General features: G+C 41.7%; 1 protein-coding gene across 1 annotated transcript in view; it reads right to left on the bottom strand.

Annotated features, from left to right (window-relative positions):
* LOC119409580 (cytochrome b5 reductase 4) overlaps positions 1–25913 on the bottom strand; it is a gene marked incomplete at its 5' end in the record, with an annotated part of 139489 nt that overhangs the window by 52768 nt on the left and 60808 nt on the right. The window contains 2 exon segments of the mRNA XM_037676482.1: positions 21486–21626; positions 21870–21992. Coding sequence (XP_037532410.1) covers positions 21486–21626; positions 21870–21992 — 264 coding nt within the window.

Raw genomic sequence — 25913 nt, 5'->3', positions numbered from 1 at the left:
CCCAAAAAAAAAAACACATAAGAAACAATAGGATAATAAATCAGATCATAATGTCATAATATGTTAATGGTCAGTGAATACAGGTGCGTTTTCAGGACAGATTTAAAAGCAGGGACTGCAGTGGCCTGTCTAATGTTGATGGGCAGATTGTTTCAAAGTTTAGGGCCAATGACTGAAAAAGCCCAATCTCCTCTGAGCTTCAACCTGGTTTTTGGTACAACCAAAAGCAGCTGGTCAGAAGATTCCAGCATCCGAGAAGGAACATATGGTTGAATAGGTCAGAGAGGTATGCAGGTGCAAGGCTGTTGATGCACTTAAATGTCAACAGGAGAATTTTAAAATCAATTTGGACACGCACAGGAAGCCAGTGAAGGGAGGACAAAACCAGTGAAATACTGTATGCTCAAACCTATGAGTTCCTAACAATAGCTGAGCTGCAGCATTTTGGACAAGCTGTAGACGTGAAAGCGAAGCCTGACTGACCGCAACATAAAGTGCATTACAGTAGTCCAGCCAGGTTGTAAAAAATGCATGGACTAATTTTTCAAGGTCAGATCTGGACAGCACAGACTTAAGCTTAGCTATCTGCCTTAACTGGAAGAAGCTTTTTTGAAAAACAGAGTTAATCAGTTTATTGAACTTAAAGGCTGAGTCTCAAACCATCACAAGAATCATAACAGACTGCTTAAGATTAAAGAGACCCGTAACAGCGGAACATCTACGGCTAAACACAATGATTTCAGTTTTCCAGTCATTAACATTTAAAAAATTTGAAGCCATCTATACCATGATATTATTGAGACATTTTAACAGAGGGCAAATGGAGCTGGAGCTGTTGTGTTTTAAGGGCAGATAAAACTGGCAGTCATCAGCATAACAATGAAACGAAAAACTATCTTTCCTCAGGATAGACTCAAAAAAGTTCAAGACAACTTCTACATTAGCGTACCTCAGGACCGACCCCAAGGGGAGCAAATACAGTGAGAACAGAAGGGGTCCAAGAATGGAGTCTTGTGGGATCCCGCAGGAGAGAGGCACAGAAGCAGATAGACTATTACAAACATTAATACAAACACTCCTGTCACTCAGATATGAACAGAACCATTTTAACGCTGCACAAGTAATCCCAACCCAGTGTTCTAACCACAATTCATTCATTCAACCTTTATTTATATAGATTAATCACATTGGGCCTTGGGGACTCATTTACAAGTGAGACCTGTTTTAGACAGACAGACAAAAGCAAGGAAAAAGAAAACACGAGGGGAGGGGGAGGTTAAAAAAAAAAAAAACTATCTCGCACTATGTCCTGGCTGGGGCACAGCGTGAGAGTTGAAAAAAAAAGACCTTGCAAATAAACAGCAGACATAATGACGTCATAATACATTTATGCATGAGGAGGACGATGATAAAAGGATTCTGTGGTCAACAGTGTCAAAAGCAGCGGTAAGGTCGAGGAGTACCAGAATCACAAACTGACTAGAGTCATTCGCTAGAAGAATGTTGTTACAGACCCTTAAGGCTGTTTTGGTGCTGTGTAATTGTTTAAACCCAGACAAAAAAATCTCAAAAATTCAATTTTCATTCAAAAAATTGTTTAGTTAAATAATACTGCTCTGTGAGCGTATGAGACTCACACGCTCTGTGCATGCAGAGGAGCCCACTAGAGGATGATATTTTTTCGGAAGTACCGCGGGTCACGTGATTCCGTCCGGATTCCGGCGGGACCAGAGTCAACCTCATTATAACTCACGTGACCGGGACGTGACCGGACTGAAAGCTAACGGGAGCAGACAGGAGCGGGAACCGACCAATAACCAAAAATGAAACAAACAAACAAAAAAATGGCGCAGCTATTTTGTAGTTTTCTTTCAGTAAGCCTTCACTTTAACACAAGTCAAAAGAACTACATTGCCCAGAAGTCAAAACACCATAACTTTTCACCGAGAGGGTGGGAGGAACAGCCAAGTCTCCAAAGAAACCAAATGGCTGAAATAGTTTGCAACGCAAGGTAAGAAGTAACTGTCTGTCTATTAAACTAACAGAACGGGCAGGAAAGTGTCAAATAAAAGACCAAAAAAAGGTAAAAAAGACCAAGATGGCGGCGTGTGAACAACGCAAGGCTCAGCGTCTCTCCAGAACATGCTATTTAGCGTTTTTCTACCTACTTTTTGACTGGAATATTCATCCAGAATTGCTCAGCGTTGCTGTTCTACAGCAGACAGGAGCTTCTGGACATCTGTACTCAAAACTCCGATAGTTTTGTTGCCGATCTCCGACTCATCTCAGAGATCTCCAGAACACCGGAGGCTGCTTTCTCCTCCAGGCCGGGCGGAAGTACGCAGACGGCGTCGAGAATGTAAGCAAAGGCGTGGTAAGCGCGGAGGACTACGGGCTAAGCTAAAACTTACATCACAACGGCTGCCCTTACCCAGCATTTTCCTCGCCAATGTCCGTTCTTTGGCAAACAAAATGGATGAAATACGGCTCTCCATCACCAACATCAGGCGGATTATGAACTCAAACGTCATGATTTTCACTGAAGCATGGTTAAACAACAGCTGCCCGGACAATGCTATCGAGTTAGCAGGACGCCACACACACCGAGCCGACAGGATAACTGAGGACTCCGGCAAGACAAGAGGTGGAGGTTTGTGCATTTATTTTAACAAAGCTTGGTGCACAGACGGCAGCACGGTGGCGCAACTGGTAGAGCTGCTGCCTCTCAGCGAGCAGGTCCTTGGTTCAAACCCCGGTCCAGGTGCCTTCTGGGTGGAGTTTGCATGTTCTCTCCGTGCATGCGTGGGTTTTCTCCGGGTACTCCGGTTTCCTCCCACAGCCCAAAAACATGCATGTCAGGCTGATTGGTAACTCTAAATTGTCCCTAGGTGTGAGTGAGAGAGTGAATGGTTGTTTGTCTCGTTTGTCTCTATGTGGCCCTGTGATGGACTTGCGACCCGTCCAGGGTGTACCCCGCCCCTCGCACAGTGATTGCTGGACATGGGCACCAGCGACCCCCGTGACCCAAAATGGAATAAACGGGTAAAGAAAATGGATGGATGGTGCACAGACTCTGCTACTACTGAGAGACAATGCTCACCTAATGTGGAGTTTATAATGGTCAAATGCAGACCTTATTACCTCCCCAGAGAACTCACTTCCATCATACTCACTGCACTGTATATCCCCCCCAGATGCTAATGCTAAGCTGGCTATGAAAGAACTTTATGCAGCCATTAGCAAACACCAGACCAAACACCCTGAGGCAGCTTTTATTGTTGCTGGTGACTTTAACCACTCCAACTTGAAGACAGACCTCCCCAGATTCCACCAACATGTCTCCTGCCACACCAGAGGGGAAAATACTTTGGACCATGTTTACTCCAACCTGGCTGGAGTATACAAAGCAACACCCCTCCCCCACAATGGACAATCGGACCATCTCTCCATTTTCCTCACACCTCGGTACTCACCACTCATCCAACATGTGAAACCCATTGTGACGACAATAAAAGTGTGGCCAGAGGGGACAGACACTGTGCTCCAGGACCGGTTTAAAAACACTGATTGGAATATTTTCACTCACACAGACTTGGAACAGTATGTCTCATCTGTGCTGGACCACATCTCCACCACTATAGACAGTGTCACCACCCAGAAACGGATCACCATGTACCCCAACCAGAAGCCTTGGATGAATCGGGATGTACGTCTACTGCTGAAGGCCCGCAACATTGCCTTCAGGTCAGGGGATACACAGGCCTACAGTACAGCCAGGGCTGAGCTGAAGAGGAGCATCAAAAAGGCCAAACACCACTACAAGGGGAGGATAGAAGAACACTTCTCAAACTCCAACCCCCGACGTATGTGGCAAGGACTCCAGATCATTACAGATTACAGGGCCATCAACCCCTCCCCCGTCTCCTCTGATGTCTCCTTCCTCAATGAGCTCATCAATTTCTATGCTCGTTTTGAGAGAGGGAACCCAACAACTACAACTAAGGCAGATGTGTCTCCAGACCACCAACCACTGACTTTTCCCCACCGATGTAGGAGCAGCGCTGAGCAGGATTAAAGTTCACAAGGCTGCGGGTCCTGATGGCATCTCTGGACGTGTTCTTAGAGCGTGTTCTGGGGAGCTGGCAGGAGTACTGACGGACATATTCAACCTGTCCGTGGCCCATGCTGTGGTACCGACCTGCTTCAAAACCACCTCCATCGTCCCGATACCCAAAAACTCAAAACCATCAAGACTCAACTACTACCGTCCGTTAGCCCTCACCTCCATCATCACAAAGTATTTTGAGCAGCTGGTCCTAGTACACCTCAAATCCTGTCTCCCCCACCCCCCACCCTGGACCCCCACCAATTTGCATACCGCCAGAACAGGAGCACAGAGGATGCAGTCTCCATAGCACTGCACTCTGTTCTCTCACACTTGGATAACAAAAACACCTATGCCCAGATGCTGTTCATAGATTTTAGTTCAGCATTCAACACAGTCATCCCCTCAAAACTCATCACAAAGCTTGGGCATCAGTTCCCTCATGTGCAACTGGTTACTGGACTTTCTGACCAACCGACCCCAACATGTCCGGCTGGATAACCACTGCTCATCTACCATCACTATTAACACCGGTGTACCACAAGGCTGTGTGATGAGTCCCTTCTTCTACTCCCTCTTCACCCATGACTGCAAACCTGTTGATGGTTCCAATACCATCATTAAGTTTGCAGATGACACCACGGTGATCGGCCTCATCAAAGACAACGATGAGACCAACAACCTGCTGCTCAACACGGAGAAGACTAAGGAGCTCATCGTGGACTTCAGAAGGAACGCTGGCCCACATCCACCCATCTATATCAAGGGGACGGTGGTGAAGCGTGTGAACAGCTTCAAGTTCCTGGGTGTCCACATCTCCGAGGATCTCACCTGGACGACCGGCTGTTCCAAGCTGATCAAGAAGGCTCACCAGCGCCTTTTCTTTCTGAGGACTCTGAGGAAGAACCACCTGTCCTCAGACATCCTGGTGAACTTTTACCACTGCACCATTGAGAGCATCCTGACCAACTGCATCACAGTCTGGTACGGGAGCTGCTCTGCCTCAGACCGGAAGGTGCTGCAGAGGGTGGTGAAAGCCGCCCAACACATCACCGGAGCACCACTTCCTGCCATAAAGGACATCTACAGGAAGCGGTGTCTGAAAAGGGCTGGGAAAATCATAAAAGACTCCAGCCACCCAGCACACAGACTCTTCACCCTCCTGCCCTCTGGGAGGCGCTACAGGAGCCTCCGGACTAAAACCACGAGGTACCGGAACAGCTTCTTCCCCACAGCTGTCACACTCCTGAACTCTGCCTCCTGACATTTGAACAACAACAACGGTCTGTATTCTCATACACACGACAACAACAACACATGGATTGTAACACCACCACATGCACTTCCATCCGTTAGCCCACTACTGTACAAACTATATACATAATCTACTATCTACTGTTCATAAGTCCTCACATACTTAAATATATATATTTTTTCTTTTATATAGTTGTTTATACCCCTTCATATTATAACCTGTTCATAGTCTGTACACTCACAACCTGTATATATTCATACCTATAGCATATTCAAAGCAACTTACTGTATATTGTACTATATATATCTACCAATTTATTTTTCTTGCTAAGCACTTCTGGATAGATGCAAACTGCATTTTGTTGCTTTGTACCTGTGACATGTGCAATGACAATAAAGTTGAATTCTATTCTATTCTAAATAACCCTGAACTTCATGAGAGTTGTGTTGGTGCTATGCTGCTTTAAACGTTTAGTCTCAGCTGCAGCTACGGTGGGAGTCGGAATTTTTTTACCGTCAGTAAATGAACAGACTCCAACAGCTCATTTTTCTCCACCTTGTCCCTTTTAATATAAAAATTATGCTCTGCTTTGTTATGTGGGTTTTTAGGTTAAAATCTCAATTATCTGTCGCTGTTTGTAATGTAAAAAAATCCGAACTCTACCTGATTAAAGTGCACGCATTCTCCGGTAAAAATATCCCTATTTTTATATTGTGACGTCCTGCTGGATACTGGAATGGAGGAAAACATGAATAACCATCACTTTATTGTGTAAATAGTTACTGTCGGCTGTAACCATGTCAGTACAACAACAAACTTGTTAGAGTGAAAGCATTCTTCGGTAAAAATATTCCAGTTTTTATATGAAAGGCTGGTTGCATATACATTATAATAACTGTTTTAGTTTTAGATTTAAGATATGATGTGTACAATTATGTTGTGTTAAATTTTAGGCCAAGAGTTTATTTTTCTCAGTTCATTTCTTCACACCAGGGGCGATACTAGAAGCCCTTTTTAGGGGCCTTAGCCCCCCAGTGTTGACAATGGCTCCTGGCTTGAACCACAGTGTGTATTAGCATTAGAATTATTGTAGGGGGGACATATTGGTGTGAGGTCTGTGGGTCCTCCCCCATAACTTTTTTAATAAAGTAGCTGCTATTTCCTGCATCCTGGTGTATTTTAACAGGTTTTAAAACATCTATGTTTACATAAGTAAATTCTTTATTCAATAACTGTTTTATAAAGCATGGCACAAGAAGTAGCACTAAGCTTTTTGTTTGTCTTTAATTTAATTTAATTTTTCTACCTAACACAGGAAGCTGTTAGCTCTGGAAGCAAACTGTTAAACAGCTTTGGACACAAAGACCCTTGTCACACACTTCAACAGAGCAGGTAAGATACATAACATCTTGTAATCTCTGCCTGGTGAGGCTGATTAAATAATTATAAAATATGATAAGTGAAATAAAGAAAAATTGAGCTACTGTTATTTATATTTGCAAATGTCACATTTCCTTGACTTAATTTCAATTGTAAAGCTTGTGTTTTTGATCAAATATCTTTTTCCAAAAGAAAGGTCAACAGATTGTAACTTGTAGTCACTGTGACACTATTTTGACTTGTGCACGTCTTCTGTCACTTTTAGGTTCCACAAGGCTCTGGACTGGTCCAGCTGTGGAGAGATGAGGTGGAACACCAGACCTGCAATGGTCCAGTCTGTAAATGAAGCTCTGAAGTCTGGGAAGATGCACGACATCATGCTTCACCCAAACGAGCTCGTTACCTCGACCACACAGACTGAACTTCTGGAGGACGTCGTCCAATGTAGAATAATTTAAACATTTTTATTTGTTGAGTTCTCTTGCTTGGTACATTATTTTTACTTTTTTGTTTTTGTTTGTTTGTTTAAACAATTTAAAACATGACAGTGATGTCACTGTTTAAAGGAAACAATTGTTCAATAAATTAGTAAAATGCAACTTGTTGTGTTTGGGTTCTTTCATCTAAAGTAGACATGGTGTGACCCATGGACTGGTTTAGATTTTTTGTTTTTACTGGAACTGACCTTCAAAAGAGCCAGAAACAGACTCAGCAGCTGATCCTCCGTAGAAACATTATATGGACTACAGGCCATGTATTATTTGTTTTATGATATTTAGTGAAGGTTCTTGTTTGGATTAAGACAATAAATGTCTCTATTTTACCACAAATCAACTGTTCCTGTTGCCATATCTTTTGAAATAAAACTGCACAACACAAAGTAATTTAAGCAGGAATGGGTAGAAGATTAAATCAAATTCAATGTATTTCCTAAAAATTAAATGAAAAGAAAAAAACAGGAGCAGGAGTCATGTTACCAGGATTGGGACAGGACAGGAGTGAAAATCCACTCCTGTGTTATCCTCTAGAGCCCACCTCCTGTTCTCTTCTCCCCTCCCTGTTTGTTTGGTTCGACTGTGACCAGTTAGGTAATTTCATTGGTCACATTTTTTTAAACCTTTATTTATACAAGTAGTCTCATCAATACATGTCTCTCTTGGGGGTGGGTCCTCGTGACTATGAGACTACCTCATTGGTTCACTGTGGTTGACTGCTCCACAACCATCATCCCAATCCCAAAGACCTCTACAGTGACTGGTCTGAATGACTATTGTAGTGAACTAGAAAAGTTGACGGACTTGTTCAGATAAATCTAACATGCTAGCTGGGGAAAACGCTGCGTGATTGGTTGAATTAGCTGCTGTGGAGCGCTCTGATTCGCTGAGAAGTGAATGACGTGCCTACGTCATTTCCTCTCACCCCCGTGCTGCTTTGTCATTGGCGGATTCAGTCACGTGACCCGGAAATGAAAACTCGTTTTCATAGGGAATAAAATCTGCTTTTTAAAGTTCAAAAACGCTTTAAAAGTTGATTCTGATCCACTGCTCCGTGTCTTCGAAGCATAATTGTTGAAATTTTGCCACGTTTGAGTTTAAAATCTGTCATTAAATGATGTTTTTGAACAACACTAGCGAAGCTAATTTTAAGCTAACAGCTAACGACCGGATGAGTGACGTGTCACGTCACTTCTTCCATGTCGGAAGTAAAGCTTGGTTGAACCGAGAGCTTTGCTGTGCTTAAAATCACTAAATGTAACTTGCCACATGTCCCAGAAAACTCATGTTCATGCTAAGAAGTCGTGCTTGTTGAGAAAACGCCACGTTTACGCTTCAACCGTTCAGAAATGTTGATTTTAACCGAGTTTAGCCGAAGCTAACTTTAAGCTAAGCGGCTAAAAACAGGATGTCAACCGAACGTCACAGGAAGTCGTCATAGACTCCTGCTGGTAGAAAGCTAAACACTGCCCCCTCCTGGGAAACTTGAGATCACAGTTTCACTTCAGTTTTAGGTATTTTGAGTGAAATTAAACGTTTTTTATTTCTGTAAGGCATTTTTGAGTTAATAAACATTCCTCAAAGCTGAATAATCACTGTTATCTTGCATTTAAAAAGTAATTGAGGTATTTATGCGGAAAGGCATTTACCAAAAAACTTTATTCACTGGTAATTCCTTATAAAAAGGTACAAAATAAAAGTTAGAAACTTTTTTAAAAAACGGTGAACAGAAACAGATATTCACAGAGTTGATAAAGTTTACTCATTTGCTTGAAAGATAATACACGTTTAATTGCAAAATCACTAAATAAGAGTAAATATATCAGGAAAAAGAGACTTTTCTGATTTTATTTACCACCTAAACAAATACATCTTCCTATTTAATTTTAAATAGAGGATAAGACAGGAGGACAGGCGTAATAACAGTTTTTCTGAAGAAAGACTGATTAATCCTGACACATCATCAATTTTTCTTTTTCTTTTCACCACTTGGTTCTATGAGTAACTGTTAAATAGCAAATTTCTGGAACAGAACGGTTTAAAAAGTGTCTTTAAACTGATGTTGCTGTGAGACTTTTTAGAAAATTGCAGGTTTATAAAAATTCAGTGCTTTAGAGTAAAATACATTAAGAGAGCTTGGTAATCTAGTATCTGTTAAGAAATAAGCACATAAAAAAGTAACACTGCCAGAGAAGCATTTACATAAGAATATTCATGAATTGGGGTAAAACCTATAGGTACCCACATTTGAATAAGTTGACTTATAACAGTACCTTTGTGTAAACCCAAAGCTAAAATAGTGTGAAAACTCAATGACAACTTGAATACAAATATTTACCTGTAAAATATCTGAAGCTTGCAACTGTTTTAAACAGATAAAGTGCTACACAGTGAAAAACATGACAGGTGTGTTAGAAAAAGACTTTGATCCTTATGGGATGAAGGGCTGTTTAGAATATGCGTTGAAGCTGCTGACAGCACCCTTACATCCATATAGACAGGAACAGGCGGACAGCATGAACCCAAAAGAGTTAGTGGACAATCTGAAGGAGGTTGCAGAGAGTGTGACCTCTACAAAAATTTCAATGTCAAACTATGAAAAGCTGGCTAAAATTGCAATTTTGCTGAAAGAATCATTCTATACGGTTGTTGAGAAAGCTGATTACCTTGCAATAAGGTTAGACAGTGAAAAAGAGGTGGTTCAGAAAATTGAAGAACACTTCCTTCAATTTAAAAGTGAACACGAAGTCCTCACAAAAAAACATTCTGAACAGATGTTTCAATCACAGCAAAATGCAAATGCAGAAATTGATTCGCTGAATAGCAAAATACAGTTACTTAATGCATCACTATCTGAAGCCAGGGATGCTAAAGAGCTGTTGTCCAGTGAATACTTTGCATTAAGACGGGATCACGACGAGAAAATGTCACAAGTTTCCCGCTGCAAAGGTGAAATAGATGTGCTTAAAAAAGATCTGGAAGAACTCAGAATTGATAAAAAAGCATTACTGGGGCTATATATGCGTTTAGAAAGTGATTATCATACATCACAGGAACGCTTAAAAGCATGTGAGGAGAAGCTAAGAGCAGCAACAGATAAAAGTAATGACGAGGGGCAAGGTGGTCTGGAATCCAAAAAAGACCTTGAACAGTGTCGGGATAATCCACCAAAACCTCCAAAAATCTTTTACAGACCTCCTGCTCGTAATCCACCCTCACCTAAAGTGGTAGGAACAGACCTGAACAGGTCTCCTCCACCAAACCTGCAACAGTGTGCTGTGAATGTGTTTGAGGTATGCTCTCATGATAAGACGCCCATAGAGGTGTTTCCTGGTATAAAGGTTAAACCCCACTCCCTAGAAATGGAAGGAAGGTGCTCGTCGCCACCTCCTCCTAAAACAGGCGAGAAAAGGCAGTATTTTCAAACTAACAAACCACGTGATGAAGGTGCACGCTGGGACAAAAAGGCTCCTCTTTCAGAGGATGAACGTGCTTATCGTATATGGGGCATGCGTAGGACGCAAAGATATGGGATCCAAGAGGACCCATATTATCAGGGGAAATCCGAAGAGGAACCCCCAAAAGACGTACCTAACCCTCCCCCACCTCGGACGAAACGAACCGAGGCGATAAAATCACAGAGGTCCCAGGAGTAAAGCCCTACACCTCTGAGCTCGGAAGAGACAGAGGAAATACAAAGGTTTTTAGACACTTTGATACACGCTGAAATGGGAACCCGACCAGGAGCACTATGTAGTGATGCGATCGCTACTAACTCTGAAGGCGCGAATGACAACATTACAGATGTCGGTGAAACACACCAAGACATTGCTGTTATTGCCTCCAAGAACCCCTCATCGGACGAAGGGGGGGTAAACTCACACACAAACGATGATGAGTCATCGCAAACTGAAAACTCAGAACCTGACTTTCATGATTTTGAACTAGGCATTCCAGTTCTGGGAGGACTCCCAGATAACCTGGTACCGAGTCAAGACACTGGGCCAGTATGTTTCACGAAACCATCACAGGCCACAGCTCTTTTCTCAACCAATGACGTCGACCAAGGACCACAAACCTATGGTGTCTTACCCATAGACAGGTCCGACGACTCAGAAAATGATTCGTTGGAGCTCCCCAAGGAGCAAGAACCCTCATCAGTCTCATCACAGATTGAACAGGTGGTCGCCCAAGCCGACACTCTGACATCTGATGAAGAAAGAGACAAACTTCGCCAAGATCTTTTAAAATATGAAAAGTCACTTTCAACTGACCCAGACATCATCCAACTTCAGAAGTTGGATGATCCTGCAATTAACTCGGTGATACTGTATCTGACTGACCCAGACAAATACACTCCATCGAAAGTCAAACTAGATTCCGATCCAGACCTAAAAGTCCTCTTTCAGCTGCGCAAACAGTTAAAACTACTCAAGGACAGCCTAACTTTAGCTCATGGAGCGACGTCCTCACCCGTGTTCGCGGTCTCCCATGACCGAAGGGGGGTGACGCCAGTTAGGATAATGCTACCAGACGCGATAACATGATCAAATCTGACATTCAGAGTGAGTGGCGCACCGAAACGTCGTTTTCTAGTTGCTTAATCACTGCTTTTGTCAATGTTGAAACGTTGTTAACTGGTTGCTTAGTCACTGTTTTTGTCGATGTTGAGACATCGTTTAATTGGTTTTTGGTATTGTTTTTGAACACCCCAGGCAAGAATGAATTTTGTTGTGTAGTTAAGTTAGAGACTAAGAGGCCTTTAACCATGCCAACATGCAGTTCATTCGTTAAATTGTAATCTTTGCGGAGTCAATGTATATTATTGCTACCTTAAGTACCATAATCTACATTGATCTCACAACGCGTAAGCCGAACCTACTCGAACAATTCTATTCGGGGGGATAGCTAATTCTTGTTGATGAGTCTCGCCATAGACTTCCAAAACAGTTATGGGGAAACCAAACACCCAATCTCCAGTCGTTCGTCTAAAAGACAACAGACAATTGAACCAAACTATATTTTGCCATGTAAAGCTAACTTAAACCAAGTTAGAAATGGAAAAATAGTTTGGGCCCCTTTTCTATAGGTATAAACCCCTGTAGTTACCCCTTTTCAGCATGTTCCACCCCTTAACTGGTAGTTGTAGCTGTTCCCAACCATAATAGCTTACACACCAGGTGCATATAGTTTAAGGCCTTATGTAAAATCCCCTTCATAAGCCCACCTTAAACCACATAATTGCATGACACATTGAACCAGAACGGCACCGACTGGACGTCGCCCAGAGACGACCTTCGCTGGAGGCGACCTGCAAACCTGACGTTGGTCTCCACTCTTCATCCAGTGGCCGCATCTTCAGTTCAATCCAAGGGTGCCCCTCTGTATGCTGATTAATCAACACTTCCAATCGTTGTGGATTTACCGTTGTGGATTATATGACTTTTTCCAATGGATTACAGACTCTGTTTCCAAGGGGTTAAAGCATTGCTACAATGGAATTACCGAGACGTTATGGAATTATAATCAACACAATGGAATTACCAAGAACATTGTGGATTTACCTTTGACTTTGTTGTCCTTGCTGGATTACTTTTGACTTTTGTTCTCCTTGCTGGATTACTCTTGACTCTTGTTTCTTTGCTGGATTACATCAAGCTTCAAGGACAATCGAAGGCGTAAGTTCATGTTTGGAATTCATCCCCATGGACAGGTGATGATTTCCAAAGGGGGGACTGTAGTGAACTTAACCTGATGTCAAAACTAAGCCTAAGGTCAAAACCCTTGACCTTAAAAACCTTGTGGGACAGAAACTGTCATTTCATTGATTTGAATCCAGAAATACAGGTTCCCCATCCTGAGACTTTCTTTCTTGAAAATCAAGTGAAAGAACACTCTCTTTTTATTATCATTACCATTTTACAAATGTTGATAATCAAATTATGTTAGTTCAAACAATGTTTACATGTTGAAGTGAACTACTCATTTTTATTAACTGTGAAACAGTAAATAATGATCCTTAATCCTCATTCAAAGAAGAAATCAGGTTAATATGCATTTCTTGATTTTTCTGTCTTCAATGAGCAAAGTTGTAAGTGTGTTAAAGTTCAAGCTTCGGTCAACTAGAAAGTTTACTGAAAAGAAATGTCATGTTTAACTTTTACAGCAAGATACTGAGTAGAGACGCCACTAAGACTGGTTTTCTCCAACAATCTTTCTGTCTGTTCTTAAACAATCTTAATCTCTATCCTTGACTTTCCATAACACCTTACATCACAAACCACACCTCTGTTGGGGTCCATCGACCAATCAGAGGCTCTCAAACGAACCGGAAGTAGAGCCCATTTTAAATGTGGCACTTCCCAGAGTTCTAGAGAAGAGAGCAGTAGAATGCAGAGAGTTTGGGAGTTATAACTTCTGTTTGGATAACCTCGCACGGCTCTCGAGGTATTTGGCTGTTCTCACTGAGACGCTGAACAGTGGTTGGACGTGAGACTCCACGCCGGGAACTGATCTATCTTCAGAAAAGGTAAAAGTCGACCTTCACCAAAAGTGTACTGTGGGACAAGCTGATTTCCGAAGGAGCGTGTACGTTCTGGTTAACACAGACAAATTCCCTCACACATCTCTCTGTAAGATAAATCTCAATTTTCCATCTTTAAACTCTCCTTTCTGCTAGAAAATTAATCCAGATGTTTTCATTAATGTCTGTGGTGAAGCAACGGAAAACCATGGCCGTATGGTTTCCTGGTTGTAAAGCTGATTAATTATGTTGTTGTTTTCATATTCTGCCAAATTAATGTAAATGTGTGATGTGTTAAACTTGATTCTGTTAATAAATGACCCACTCGCTTGGTGAGTCAAAGATAATTAACGTCTCACGTCCACATTTCTGTTAAATTCAACGCACGTACATCACACAGTCCAGAAAGATGAGTGAACCCGTTTTAATTGATGAATATATCTAAGCATCTGTTCATCTACACTATCGACCAGTAGCCCTCACCCCGATAGTTGCTAAATGCTTCGAAAAACTGGTCATGACTCACATCAAAACAACCATCAACATCAACGAGGACCCTCATCAGTATGCATATCGCAAGAATCGATCTACAGACGATGCCATCCCCTCTGTGGTCCACACTGCTCTCAACAACCTGAAGCAGAAAGACTCCTACATCCATATGCTCTTTGTGGACTTCACGTCTGCCTTCAACAATGATCCCCAAAACCTGATGGACAGACTACTCACACTAGGACTAAGCCCCTCCACTTGCAACTGGGTCCTAGACTTCTTAAACAGACTGCAGTCCATGAGGATCCACAACTTCTCGTCCTTCTCCGTAACCTTCAGAACGGGCTCCCCACAGGGCTGTGTGCTGAGCCCTCTCCTGTTCACAATGACTGTGCAGCTACCCATCCAGGCTGTCATATTGTAAAGTTTGCAGATGATACAGCGGTGGTGGAATGCATCACAAACAATAATGAGTCCAGCTATAGGCAGGAGGTGGAACGCCTGGAGAGCTGGTGCAAGAAGAACAACCTTCACATAAATGTGAAGATGAAGGAGATGGTTGTGAACTTCAGAAGGAACAAACACACCTATCGCCCCCCCACCTCCACCCCCCCACCAACACAGGAGGATCTACTGTGGAACTGGTCTCCAGCTACAAGTACTTGGGTGTACACCTGAATGACAACCTCAGCTGGAGCAACAACACTTCCAGCCTGATCAAGAAAGCTCATCAGAGACTCTACTTCCTCAGATGGCTGAGACGAGCTGGTCTGGGAAGCTCAGTCCTCACCTCCTTCTACAGGTGTGCAGTGGAGAGCATCCTGTGCTCCAGCATCAATGTGTGGCATGGAGGCTGCACAGCTGCAGAAAGAAAAGCTTTGCAGAGAGTGGTGAACGCTGCACAGAAATCTGTCGGAATCAGCCTCCCCACCATCACAGACATCTACACCTCTAGATGCAGGAAGAGGGCCACCTGCATCACGAAGGACCCCACTCACCCAGCACACACACTTTTTGCCCTGCTCTCCTCAGGAAGGAGGTTAAGGAACATTAAGTGTAGAACCACTAGACTGAGGAACAGCTTCTACCCTGAAGCTGTTAGACTCATGAATCTATAACCAGAATAATCACTGTGAAAAAAAATCACATGTTGCTACTGATCTGTTTCATGTTGCTGTGCTCATTCATACTCATCTGCTCATACAGACTCATGTTTACGCTGCTCTTCGGTGTATTATTTTTATGTATTGTACAAACCGGATTCCAAAAAAGTTGGGACACTAAACAAATTGTGAATACAACTGAATGCAATGATGTGGAGGTGCCAACATCTAATATTTTATTCAGAATAGAACACAAATCACAGATCAAAAGTTTAAACTGAGAGAATGTATCATTTTAAGGGAAAAATCTGTTGTTTCCAAATTTCATGGCGTCAACAAATCCCAAAAAAGTTGGGACAAGTCCATTTTTACCACTGTGTGGCATCCCCCCTTCTTCTTCCAACACTCAACAGACGTCTGGGGACAGAGGAGACCAGTTTCTCAAGTTTAGAAATAGGAATGCTCTCCCATTCATGTCTAATACAGGCCTCTAACTGTTCAATCGTCTTGGGCCTTCTTTGTCGCACCTTCCTCTTTATGATGCGACAAATGTTCTCTATAGGTGAAAGATCTGGACTGCAGGCTGGCCATTTCAGTATCCGGAACCTTCTCCTACGTAGCCATGATGTTGTGATTGCTGCAGAATGTGGTCTGGCATTATCGTGTTGAAAAATGCAGGGTCTTCCCTGAAAGAGATGACGTCTAGATGGGAGCATATGTTGTTCTAGAACCTGAACATAGTTCTCTGCATTAATGGTTCCTTTCCAGACATGCAAGCTGCCCACGCCACAAGCGCTCATGCAACCCCATACCATCAGTGATGCAGGCTTCTGAACGAAGCGTTGATAACAACTTGGGCTATCCTTGTCCTCTCTGGTCCGGATGACATGGCATCCCAGTGTTCCATGAAGAACTTCAAATCGTGACTCAACTGACCACAGAACAGTCTTCCATTTTGCCACACTCCATTTTAAATGACCCCTGGCCCAATGCAAACATCTGAGCTTGTGGAGCTTGCTTAGAAATGGCTTCCTCTTTGCACTGTAGAGTTTCAGCTGGCAACGGCGGATGGCACGGTGGATTGTGTTCACTGACTATTCTTTCTGGAAGTATTCCTGAGCCCATTCTGTTATTTCCTTGACAGTGGCATTCCTGTTTGAGGTGCAGTGACATTTAAGGGCCCGGAGATCACGAGCATCCACTAGAGTTTTACGGCCTTGACCCTTACGCACAGCGATTGTTCCAGATTCTCTGAATCTTTTGATGATGTTATGCACGGTTGATGATGATAACTTAAAAGTCTTTGCTATTTTACGCTGGGTAACACCATTCTGGTATTGGTGCACTATCTTTCTGCACAACAATGGTGGAATCGGTGATCCTCTTACCATCTTGGCTTCTGAGAGACACTGACACTCTGAGAAGCTCTTTTTATACCCAATCATGTTGTCAATTGACCTAATTAGTGTTAATTGGTCTTCCAGCTGTTCATTATATGCTCAATTTCCTTTTTCCAGCCACTTATTGCTACTTGTCCCAACTTTTTTGGGATTTGTTGACACTGTGAAATTTTGAATCAACAAATTTTTCCTTTAAAATGTTACATTAACTCAGATTAAACTTTTGATCTGTCATCTATGTTATATTACGAATAAAATATTGACATTTGCCATCTCCACATCATTGCATTCAGTTTTTATTCACAATTTGTTTAGTGTCCCAACTTTTTTGGAATCCGGTTTGTACTATGTTTTAAGTTTTTCTTAGTTAATTTCTTAGATCTTATTACTGTTTTTCTTTTATATTTTAATACTTTTGTTGGATGTAACTGGGACCCTGTGTACACAATTAAAAACCTTGAATCCTTGCTGGTCACATGGCCTCAGGGAGGGATTATAGGTAAACTGTATGTTCATTGTTAATCATTTTGGTTAGCTGTTTAGCATTGTTCTTTTAGTGATTAGTTTGTTCTTGTTTTCCTAGCTTATGTGTTCATTATGTGTTAGTTTGTGTTAGGCCATTCTGTAGAGTAACCATGCGTGAGGGAGGTAGTTGTTATGAAGACCTATGGGGTTTACTCTGTCTGCATGTGTCACGAGGACCCAACTAGGGCTGAGTACCGAACCGAGGTTCTTAAATGGCAACGACCGAACTGCACCGGTCGATGTATGGATTGAAACGTCACTGTTTTTTTCAGTGTCAAGTTTCGGTATTGGCTGTAAGTAAGTAAGTAAGTAAAACTTTATTTATATAGCGCTTCTCAAGATAAAAATCACAAAACGCTTTAACAAATCAGATAAACAAAAGCAAAAAACAAATTCAGGCAAAAGCAGATTTAAAAAGATAAGTTTTTAGCTGACTTTTAAAAGAAATTACCGAGTCCAGTGATCGGAGAGTTTGAGGAAGAGAGTTCCAAAGTCTTGGAGCCATGGAAGAAAAGGCTCTATCTCCTTTAGTTTTCAATTTTGTCTGGGGGACAGTCAGCAGGCCTTGATCACAGGATCTCAAGGCCCTGTAAGGTGTCACGTGGTTTCAGCATGCAGGCAGGTAAAACACCAGACATGTGACAAACAGACTACGTGTTTACACCCAGAGCTGTATAGAGCTGCTGCACCTATTCTATGTATAATGTATGTCTATGGTGCTGGTGACGCCCACAGATGGGGTTCACGTGTGCAGCGCGTGTTGTCGAACGGCTCTGACAACACATGAGCAGAAAGTTGCTCTGTGTTTCTCTGCAAGAAGAGAGACGAACAGCAGCCTCCCTCCTCCTCTCAGCGTTAGTCAGTCTGTGTGTGTGTTAAACTGAATCAACATTCCACGACCGGACTCGTCTTCATCAAAGAACTCCCGAGGACAGCTCTGTGTCTGTGTTTCAACTGGTGGGTTTACGTTTGTTATTGTTACTGCAGCTTAACGCGTACATCGCGGTGAAATAACGCTAACTTTAAGATATTAGTGTGTAAATTTATTTTATCCACGTAGCTAGCTAAACTCAGAATCTAACTAAAGATTGACAGTAACAGAAGAAGCTTAGCTTGTAAAAATGTGCTCATCCATCCAGTCAGCAGGTTAAACAGTTCACCTAATGTTCACTGTTTATGTTAATGTTCTCCTCACAGGAGGTTCTGACCCAGATGTGAGGACAGACAGAAAAGCGAGGTGGGGGTGCCACAGGACAGTAGCTATGTTTACATGCGCAGAATTCTTTGACCGGATTGAAATGTGTTCTGTTTGAATAATTCAAATGTGTTGTTTACATGGGCACAATCTGTTCATGACGAGCATTTGCATGCAGCGGGCTTTGTTCTGAACAGCAGTACTGACATGCGCAGAGTGGTAAACTCTCCTTAAAAAAAAACACCGAAGAAGAAGTTCTACTTCCGGGTGAACGTAAACAAATCTGAGCACCCAAAATGGACCCGCGACAGGTTTTAATGATGTTGGAGACGTTACTGCGCTCCCTGACTGAGCTACAGGTGATACAGGTCATTTTGAGCTCTTTCAAAGTTTCTAGTAGAAATGTTGTGTCGCTCACCGACCAGTTTTGCTTCTCTGACATGCTAATATTATTAGCATTAGCCAGGCAGAAATGGCAAACATACGCTTTAAGGTCAGTTTTTCACGATCAGATAAAAACGAACAGATCAAGCGTTTACATGCGCACCGATCGGGTTACGGATCGGCGTAAACCACCCGTTTCGTTCTGATCACAAATTATATCGGATCGCGCCGAATACACAAAAAATAACCCGAACGGAGTGTTTACATGACACACTTTTATTCCGACCGGCCATTTGATCCGGTTACTTATGTCCATGTAAACATACCCAGTCACAGACTGTTGTTAAAAGTTTGCTGCTTTTTCTACAGTGGAGCTGCACGGTAGAGGTAAGTTAAGCTGTAAAGGATGTTGTTGACCAGTTAAGCTTTAATCTCTCAGCCTAGATAATGATCAATAATAACACAACCATGTTATTGTTGATTTTGTGTTCTCATGTCAATTAGGGAGATGATCAGAGCCCTAAACCCCAGAGAACCACAGAGAAGATTCAGGAAGAGACAAAGAGGTGCAGAAGTCTGCATCAACTATACCTCATTGAATCCAGTGACCTGCTGGTGGAATGTGAGGGACAATATGTCAAACTGACAACCAGGTATCTGTGTGTGCAACAATCATCATCTACAGCCTCAGAGTGAACATGTTCTACTGCTGGAGACACCATCAGCCAGGAGCATCTTGTTTGTGTCCAGAGAAAACAGACATGTTGATGTTTCTGAATAAAAACTGTTCAGTGAAAAGGTCCTCAGTGTGCAGCAGTGAACATTAGACACTGACGTGTCACTGGTTTGTAACTGGTCTTTTGACTGTAAACTATTTGTTTATTTTAATGCAAGAAAACTGCTTGGAATAAAAATACCAAAGTTAAAAAATAAAACTCACAATTTGTACTGTAATGTGTAACGTAATTTTATTCTTGTTAGAATTAATAGTAATTACAAAATTGGTACCGAAAAAAGAACCGTCCAGGAACCGACACCGAAGTGAAGATACCGACACCGGTACCAATACTGATTTTTTTTTTAAAGGTACCCAGCCCTAGACCCAACCACCAAGAGAGACGTGTATTGGGCAGCTATGTGAGCGCTCAGGTGTGACAAAGCCAAATGTTTTTGGTGGCAGGAAACTCGTTAGCCCGTCAAAAAAAAAAATAAATAAATAAAATCCATAAATTAGCTGCAACATTGTATAATGCCATGATTATGGATGGCATTATACGCTGCCTGGCCAAAAAAAAAAAAGTTGCCACCTGGATTTAACTAAGCAAATAGGTACAAGGCTTCTATTGGATAATTACTGCATGGGGGATTGTCTTTCAGCTGCAACAAGTTATTTAACCCCAACTGGTGCAATGAGTTGCATCTCATTTCATTGCATGGTCGTGGAAAAGATGTCAGTCTGTTTGAGAAGGGTCAAATCATTGGCATGCATCAAGAAGAGGAAACATCCAAGGAGATTGCAGAAACTACTAAAACTGGGTTAAGAACTGTCCAACGCATTATTAAAAACTGGAAGGATAGTGGGGACCCATCGTCTTCAAGGAAGAAATGTGGCCAGAAAAAAATCCTGAATGATCAGTGATCACTTAAACGTTTGGTGAAATCAAATCAAAGAAAAACAACAGTAGCACTCAGGGCTTTGTTTAATAGTGAAAGTAAGAACATTTCCACATGCACAATGTGAAGGGAACTCAAGGGACTGGGACTGAACAGCTGTGTAGCCTTAAGAAAACCACTAATCAGTGAGGCTAACTAGAAAAAATGCTTCATTTTGCTAGGGAACATAAAGATTGGACTCTGGAGCAATGGAAGAAGGTCATGTGGTCTGATGAGTCCAGATTTACCCTGTTCCAGAGTGATGGGTGCATCAGGGTAAGAAGAGAGGCAGGTGAAGTGATGCACCATCATGCCTGGTGACTAGTCATCAGTGCAAGATCTTAGTAAAAAAAATAATGCAACACTGGATGGAAATAATCTTGTGACATTGCAGAAGCTTATCGAAACAATGACACAGAGAATGCATGATGTGATCAAAGCTAAAGGCAGTCCGATGAAATATTAGTGTGTGACCTTTTTTTTGATGGCAACTTTTTTTTTGGCCAGGCAGTGCATAACGTCATGAGGTTCAAAGCCTGTGAAAAAAGTTGCAGCTTATAGACCGGAAAGTACGGGGTGTGTGTGTGTGTGCGTGTGTGTGTGTGTGTATATATATATATATGTGTATATATATGTGTGTCTCCAATGTCTGCAAGGGCAACAATCACCCTCTGTTGCCATAGTGATTTAGCAATGCTCAAAGAAAACAAAAAACAGACTTTCAATTCAATGTGGCCAGCACAGCTAAAGTTTTCTCTTCATAGCCCTACGCATGTCAGTTTACTTGTTTATGTCAGAAACAGGCCACACTGTTCGGAAAACCAGTATTACAAGCTCGCACTACTGGTTTTTATTGTCTGTCTTAGCGCCAAGTAACACTTGCAGAATTTGGTGTGTTCTAAAGTGGTACTTGTTGCTTCCATGTACAAGTTCATCTAAACAAAGAACATTCACTATTTGAGAGCCAAGTTTTTACCTTGAATGAGGGCTTTGAGGTAGACGTGTTTTCCAATAGGCACATGAATGACAGTCCCTTGTGGACATTGCAGTCTAAAAAGTTGGGTGTTATGATTCACCTCAGTTTTAGAAACTAGTGTACAATCCCGATAATAGAGAGCTGTAAGAAAAACATAAGAGCAGGATTATTTGGTAACCAGTGGGGATGCAGCTTGGTTTAACTGAAACCAATAAACTCCAGTTTGTCAATGAAATTGAAATGCAAATATAAAATGCAATGCAGAAATTGTTAAGACATCTTTTAGCTTCAACATGCAGCTTGATATTATGTTATATAAGAGAACACATGTAGTACTATCCAGTGATATACATAAATTGACAAACCCCTGATGCCTAATCTCACCTCTGTCCTTTTTGAATAGAAACGTATTGTGGAACTCCAAAGGTTGACCAAGACTTTTCCATTTTTCTTTATTCCGTTTGTACATGGTGACCTGGATCTTTCCCACAGAGGAAGCAGTGTGCACTAAGGATGACAAAAGCAACTAAATATAATAAAATAATAACAATAATAATAAATACAAGTGCATACTTTTTTAAAAACAACAGCAGAAACACTAACATTCTGTCCAAAGGTCTAGTCATCACACTGAGGTAGAGCAATGTGTTTAAAAGTGCTGGTCAATTTATACCTGTAACAAATTGTACATCCGCTTTTTAACCAGCAGTTGTCATTTCATACAAAATGAATACCATTTTATACACATCAAATTACATTTTGTCATAAAAGGTAAATGGACTGTACATACTGGTATATAGCATCTAATCTAGATACTCAAAGCTCTTTACAACACACCCTGTGCTCTCATTTAGCCACTCATACAGCACTCTACTACATCTTTACAAAGTTACAGTAATCGGATTCTGTAGAGACTAATCAGTGCTTTAGATCACATTCATACACCAATGGGACACACACTGAAGGTAATGAGTGATAGAAATGTGAAAGATCACAGATGTTTTTCCCCTACTAAAGTCAAACGTTATAACTCGTATTACCATGTGTGTGTTAACAAGTGTTTTGTCTGGACAGAGTGGAGGCAGAGGCATGGAGCCTTTCACCTCTAAACTCAAGTCAAAGAGGCTGCAGGAGTTGTCTGATAACATTATAAAAAGACTTTTAGGTTCTTGGTGAACAGACTTGCAGATGAAGCGTCAAACATCTTGCCTGCTTGTATTTCAACCTCTGTTCCATCTTGCAAGATTAAACATGGGATTAAGAAAACTATCTACCTCTCCTGTGTGGCATATTTATTTAATGCGCTACCAGGATAATATTAAATTATCCTAACATTTTGGTCCTCCGAGAGCCACCCTCAACATCTCAAGAGCTGAAATCATGCACGAGGGGAGACCAGGTCTCCCTTTTTGAAAGTCGTCTGGTTTGAATTGCTTGAGGTCAGATTGCTTACTGACGGATCTGAGACAGTGACGAGGGAACGAACGAACACAGCAGGAGGAGTAAGATTATGTTTATTATCATTTTTGGAGGATCTGGGATCCTAAATATTGTTGATTGGATGTTGTAGGATTTGTGATCCTATCGTGTTTTGATTCAACATGTTCATTATTTTAGGGAGACTGGGGGTCTCGAGTGAAGTTAGGCCTATTTGTTTTTGGTTGTTTGACACGGAGGGACTGCCGACCAGGCAGCCGTTGTTTGCACACTGAATTTTACCAGAGGCTTTAGGGAACCCCACTGTATTTTGTCTAGGCAGAGGGGAGAACAGCTGCAGAACGAGAAAATAAATAGTGGACTGCTCTTCCAAGGCCAGACGAGCAGAGAGGTGTCTGATTTGGTGTGTTGAAGAAAAAAAACTGATCTAAATTAGTCTTAGAGTGAAAATGTAAAAATAGAACAAGCCCTACTGGTTTGAAATAACTTTTGATATTAATTCCTGGGGTGATAATTGGTAAACTTGTAAAAAAATTTAAAAAAGCATTTGTTGAGCAGGAAATCTCATTCTGAGGGGTAAATAAATAAATGAATACATAAGAAAAATAAAATACTCAAATGAAACCTTGCTGATAAAAGATAACTTTCAAAACAAATATCAAATTATGAATGGATGTGGATTTTCTTCTTTTTTTTTTTTTGATCAGGCGAGTAGGGTTGCCACCTTTCAGAAATTAAAATAAGGGACGCCCACCACGGCTCCGCTGGACTATGACTGCAACGGGCCTGACACGTGGGGTGGGTGCACCCAGCAGTGCTATGTTTTATTTTGTGCCAGTGTTTTTAGTACAGGGGTGATCAAGAAAGCAAGTAGTCATATTTAAAGCTTGAAATGCTTTATTAATAATGAACACATTCTCTTATAAAGTGCAATTAATTAAATCTTAAATGAAATCGGTCTGTGTGGAGTGTGCAACAATAAATGTTTAAAATATAAACTAAATAAATTGAGAACTTCAACTAACTTTTTAAGTGCGTAACTATAGGGACTCTCTTTGAACCATGGGGACATTTTTTCAGAGGAAGAAACAAACAAAAAATTGTAAACTCATCTGCTTATTCAATTAGAAAAAAAGTGCAACTTGTTACTCTTTCCCTCAACAGAGTTAGGTTCTTCAGAAACCGTTACATTTTTCCAGGTGTACTTCTTGTTCCTCCTTGCAGCACTGTACTGCAGCACATATGTCTTTCAAAGCGCTGTTGTAAATCTCTGAACAGAACTCTCAAAGTTGAGAGTGATCAGGAGCTCACTCATGAGCTCCATGGAGCATCTGTTCCTGCAGTCACTCCATTTGTTGGCCATTCTGGAAAATATCCTTTCCACATATCCAGTGGATGCTGGGATGCTCAAGATGTGGCTGATGATAGACAGCATGATAGGCAGGTCATCTTCTTGAAGGAGAACCACCCACCTGGCAGCCACAGCTTTGGACTTCTATTCATCTTCAGCATCTTCTTTGAGCCTCTTCAGAATTGGCTTTGCTGTGGAGCATTCATCATAAAGTTCATCCATGTTGACTTTATGCATGAGATTGAGCTTGGTGCTCACTCTTTCAATGTCACTAAAAGTCAAGGTGCCATGGTGCAGAGAGAGAGGTTGCAGTGAGAAAAGCCAACTGTCTTCTGAAAAGTTCAACCATTTCTCCACATGAGAGTGCTGTGTTGAGAAATGCAGTGAAATCTGCTCTTGCCATGACTGCATCATGTGGACAGAGATGCTGCAGCTTCACTTTAGGTAAGTAGCCATAGAACTGGTCATCTCGTGTCTGTGTGAGCTTTTTCTTGAAGTTATCCATAATAGAATATAACTCAACACAAGTGGTTTCATCACTCTCCGGCTTCTTTACAACTTCCTCAAAGAGAGAGAGGATATTATTGCAGAAGAGAAGTTAAACCTCCACAATGTCTCCATCTTCCTCAGTTGAGTCCTCACTAAGCTTTAAGAAAGCTGGAAGTTGTTTGGGACACTCCTCCCCCAGGCTGATGAAGTAAGATTCCAATGCAGTCCAGGTTTGCAATAGCTGAGTGATGGCTGGATGAAGGGAGAGACACCTGTTTGTGACAAAACTCTGAGTGATTTTCTTCATTTGGCAGATGTGGAAAAGAAGCCATAGACCTTCAGCACAACATTTTCCACATGGTGAGCTGGTCAAGAGCATGCTTCACTGTGTTGTGCACAATGTGTGCATGGCAGTTTCCTTGCAGCAGTTTTTTTTTTTTGTTCCTTCTTCAAGTTGGTGAAGACCGAGTTGTGAATTCTGTATTTCACATTTGTGTTGTCTGCACTGAATGCCATCACTTGACTGAATAATAAACCAAATGTATCAAGTGCTGCTTTTCTTATGACTTGAAAGGAAGTCAGGTCATCCAAACAGTTAAACCACACTAATAACAGAATTTATAATTATAATAATAATAATAATTTATTTGTATAGCACCTTTCAAACAAATGTTACAAAGTGCTTCACATTAATCGATTCAAACATCATAAACACAAAAGTATACCTTTTTTTTATTCTTCTTCTTTTGGCTGCTCCCTGCGTTGGGGGTCGCCACAGTGAACTAAGTCGCACGAAGACTTGGCAGTTATTTTTACACCAGATGTTCTTCCTGATGCAACCGCAGACCACCGAGCTACCACAGCCTCTGAGTGGAGCAGAGAGCTGCAGATGGTGGGGGTTAAAGGCCTTGCTCAAGGGCCCAGAGTGGGACGAATAAGGGTGGGAGCAGGTGTGGGTGCTTCACCTACCCCACCCACATTTTTGATGTTGACGGTACCGGGGCTTGAACCGGCAATCTTCCGATCACAGGCCCACCTTCTCTAACCTCTGTTCCACCACTCCCCTCACACAAAAATACACCAAATCAATTAAAATAGATAACAACATAAAAAATAAAGAAATTCAAATACTAAAAGTCTTATTAAATAAG

The sequence above is a fragment of the Nematolebias whitei genome, chromosome 5, assembly GCF_014905685.2.
Source record: "Nematolebias whitei isolate Nwh7 chromosome 5, NemWhi1, whole genome shotgun sequence".
In the NCBI taxonomy this organism is placed as follows: domain Eukaryota; kingdom Metazoa; phylum Chordata; class Actinopteri; order Cyprinodontiformes; family Rivulidae; genus Nematolebias; species Nematolebias whitei.
This window is presented reverse-complemented; position numbering and strand designations above follow the sequence as displayed.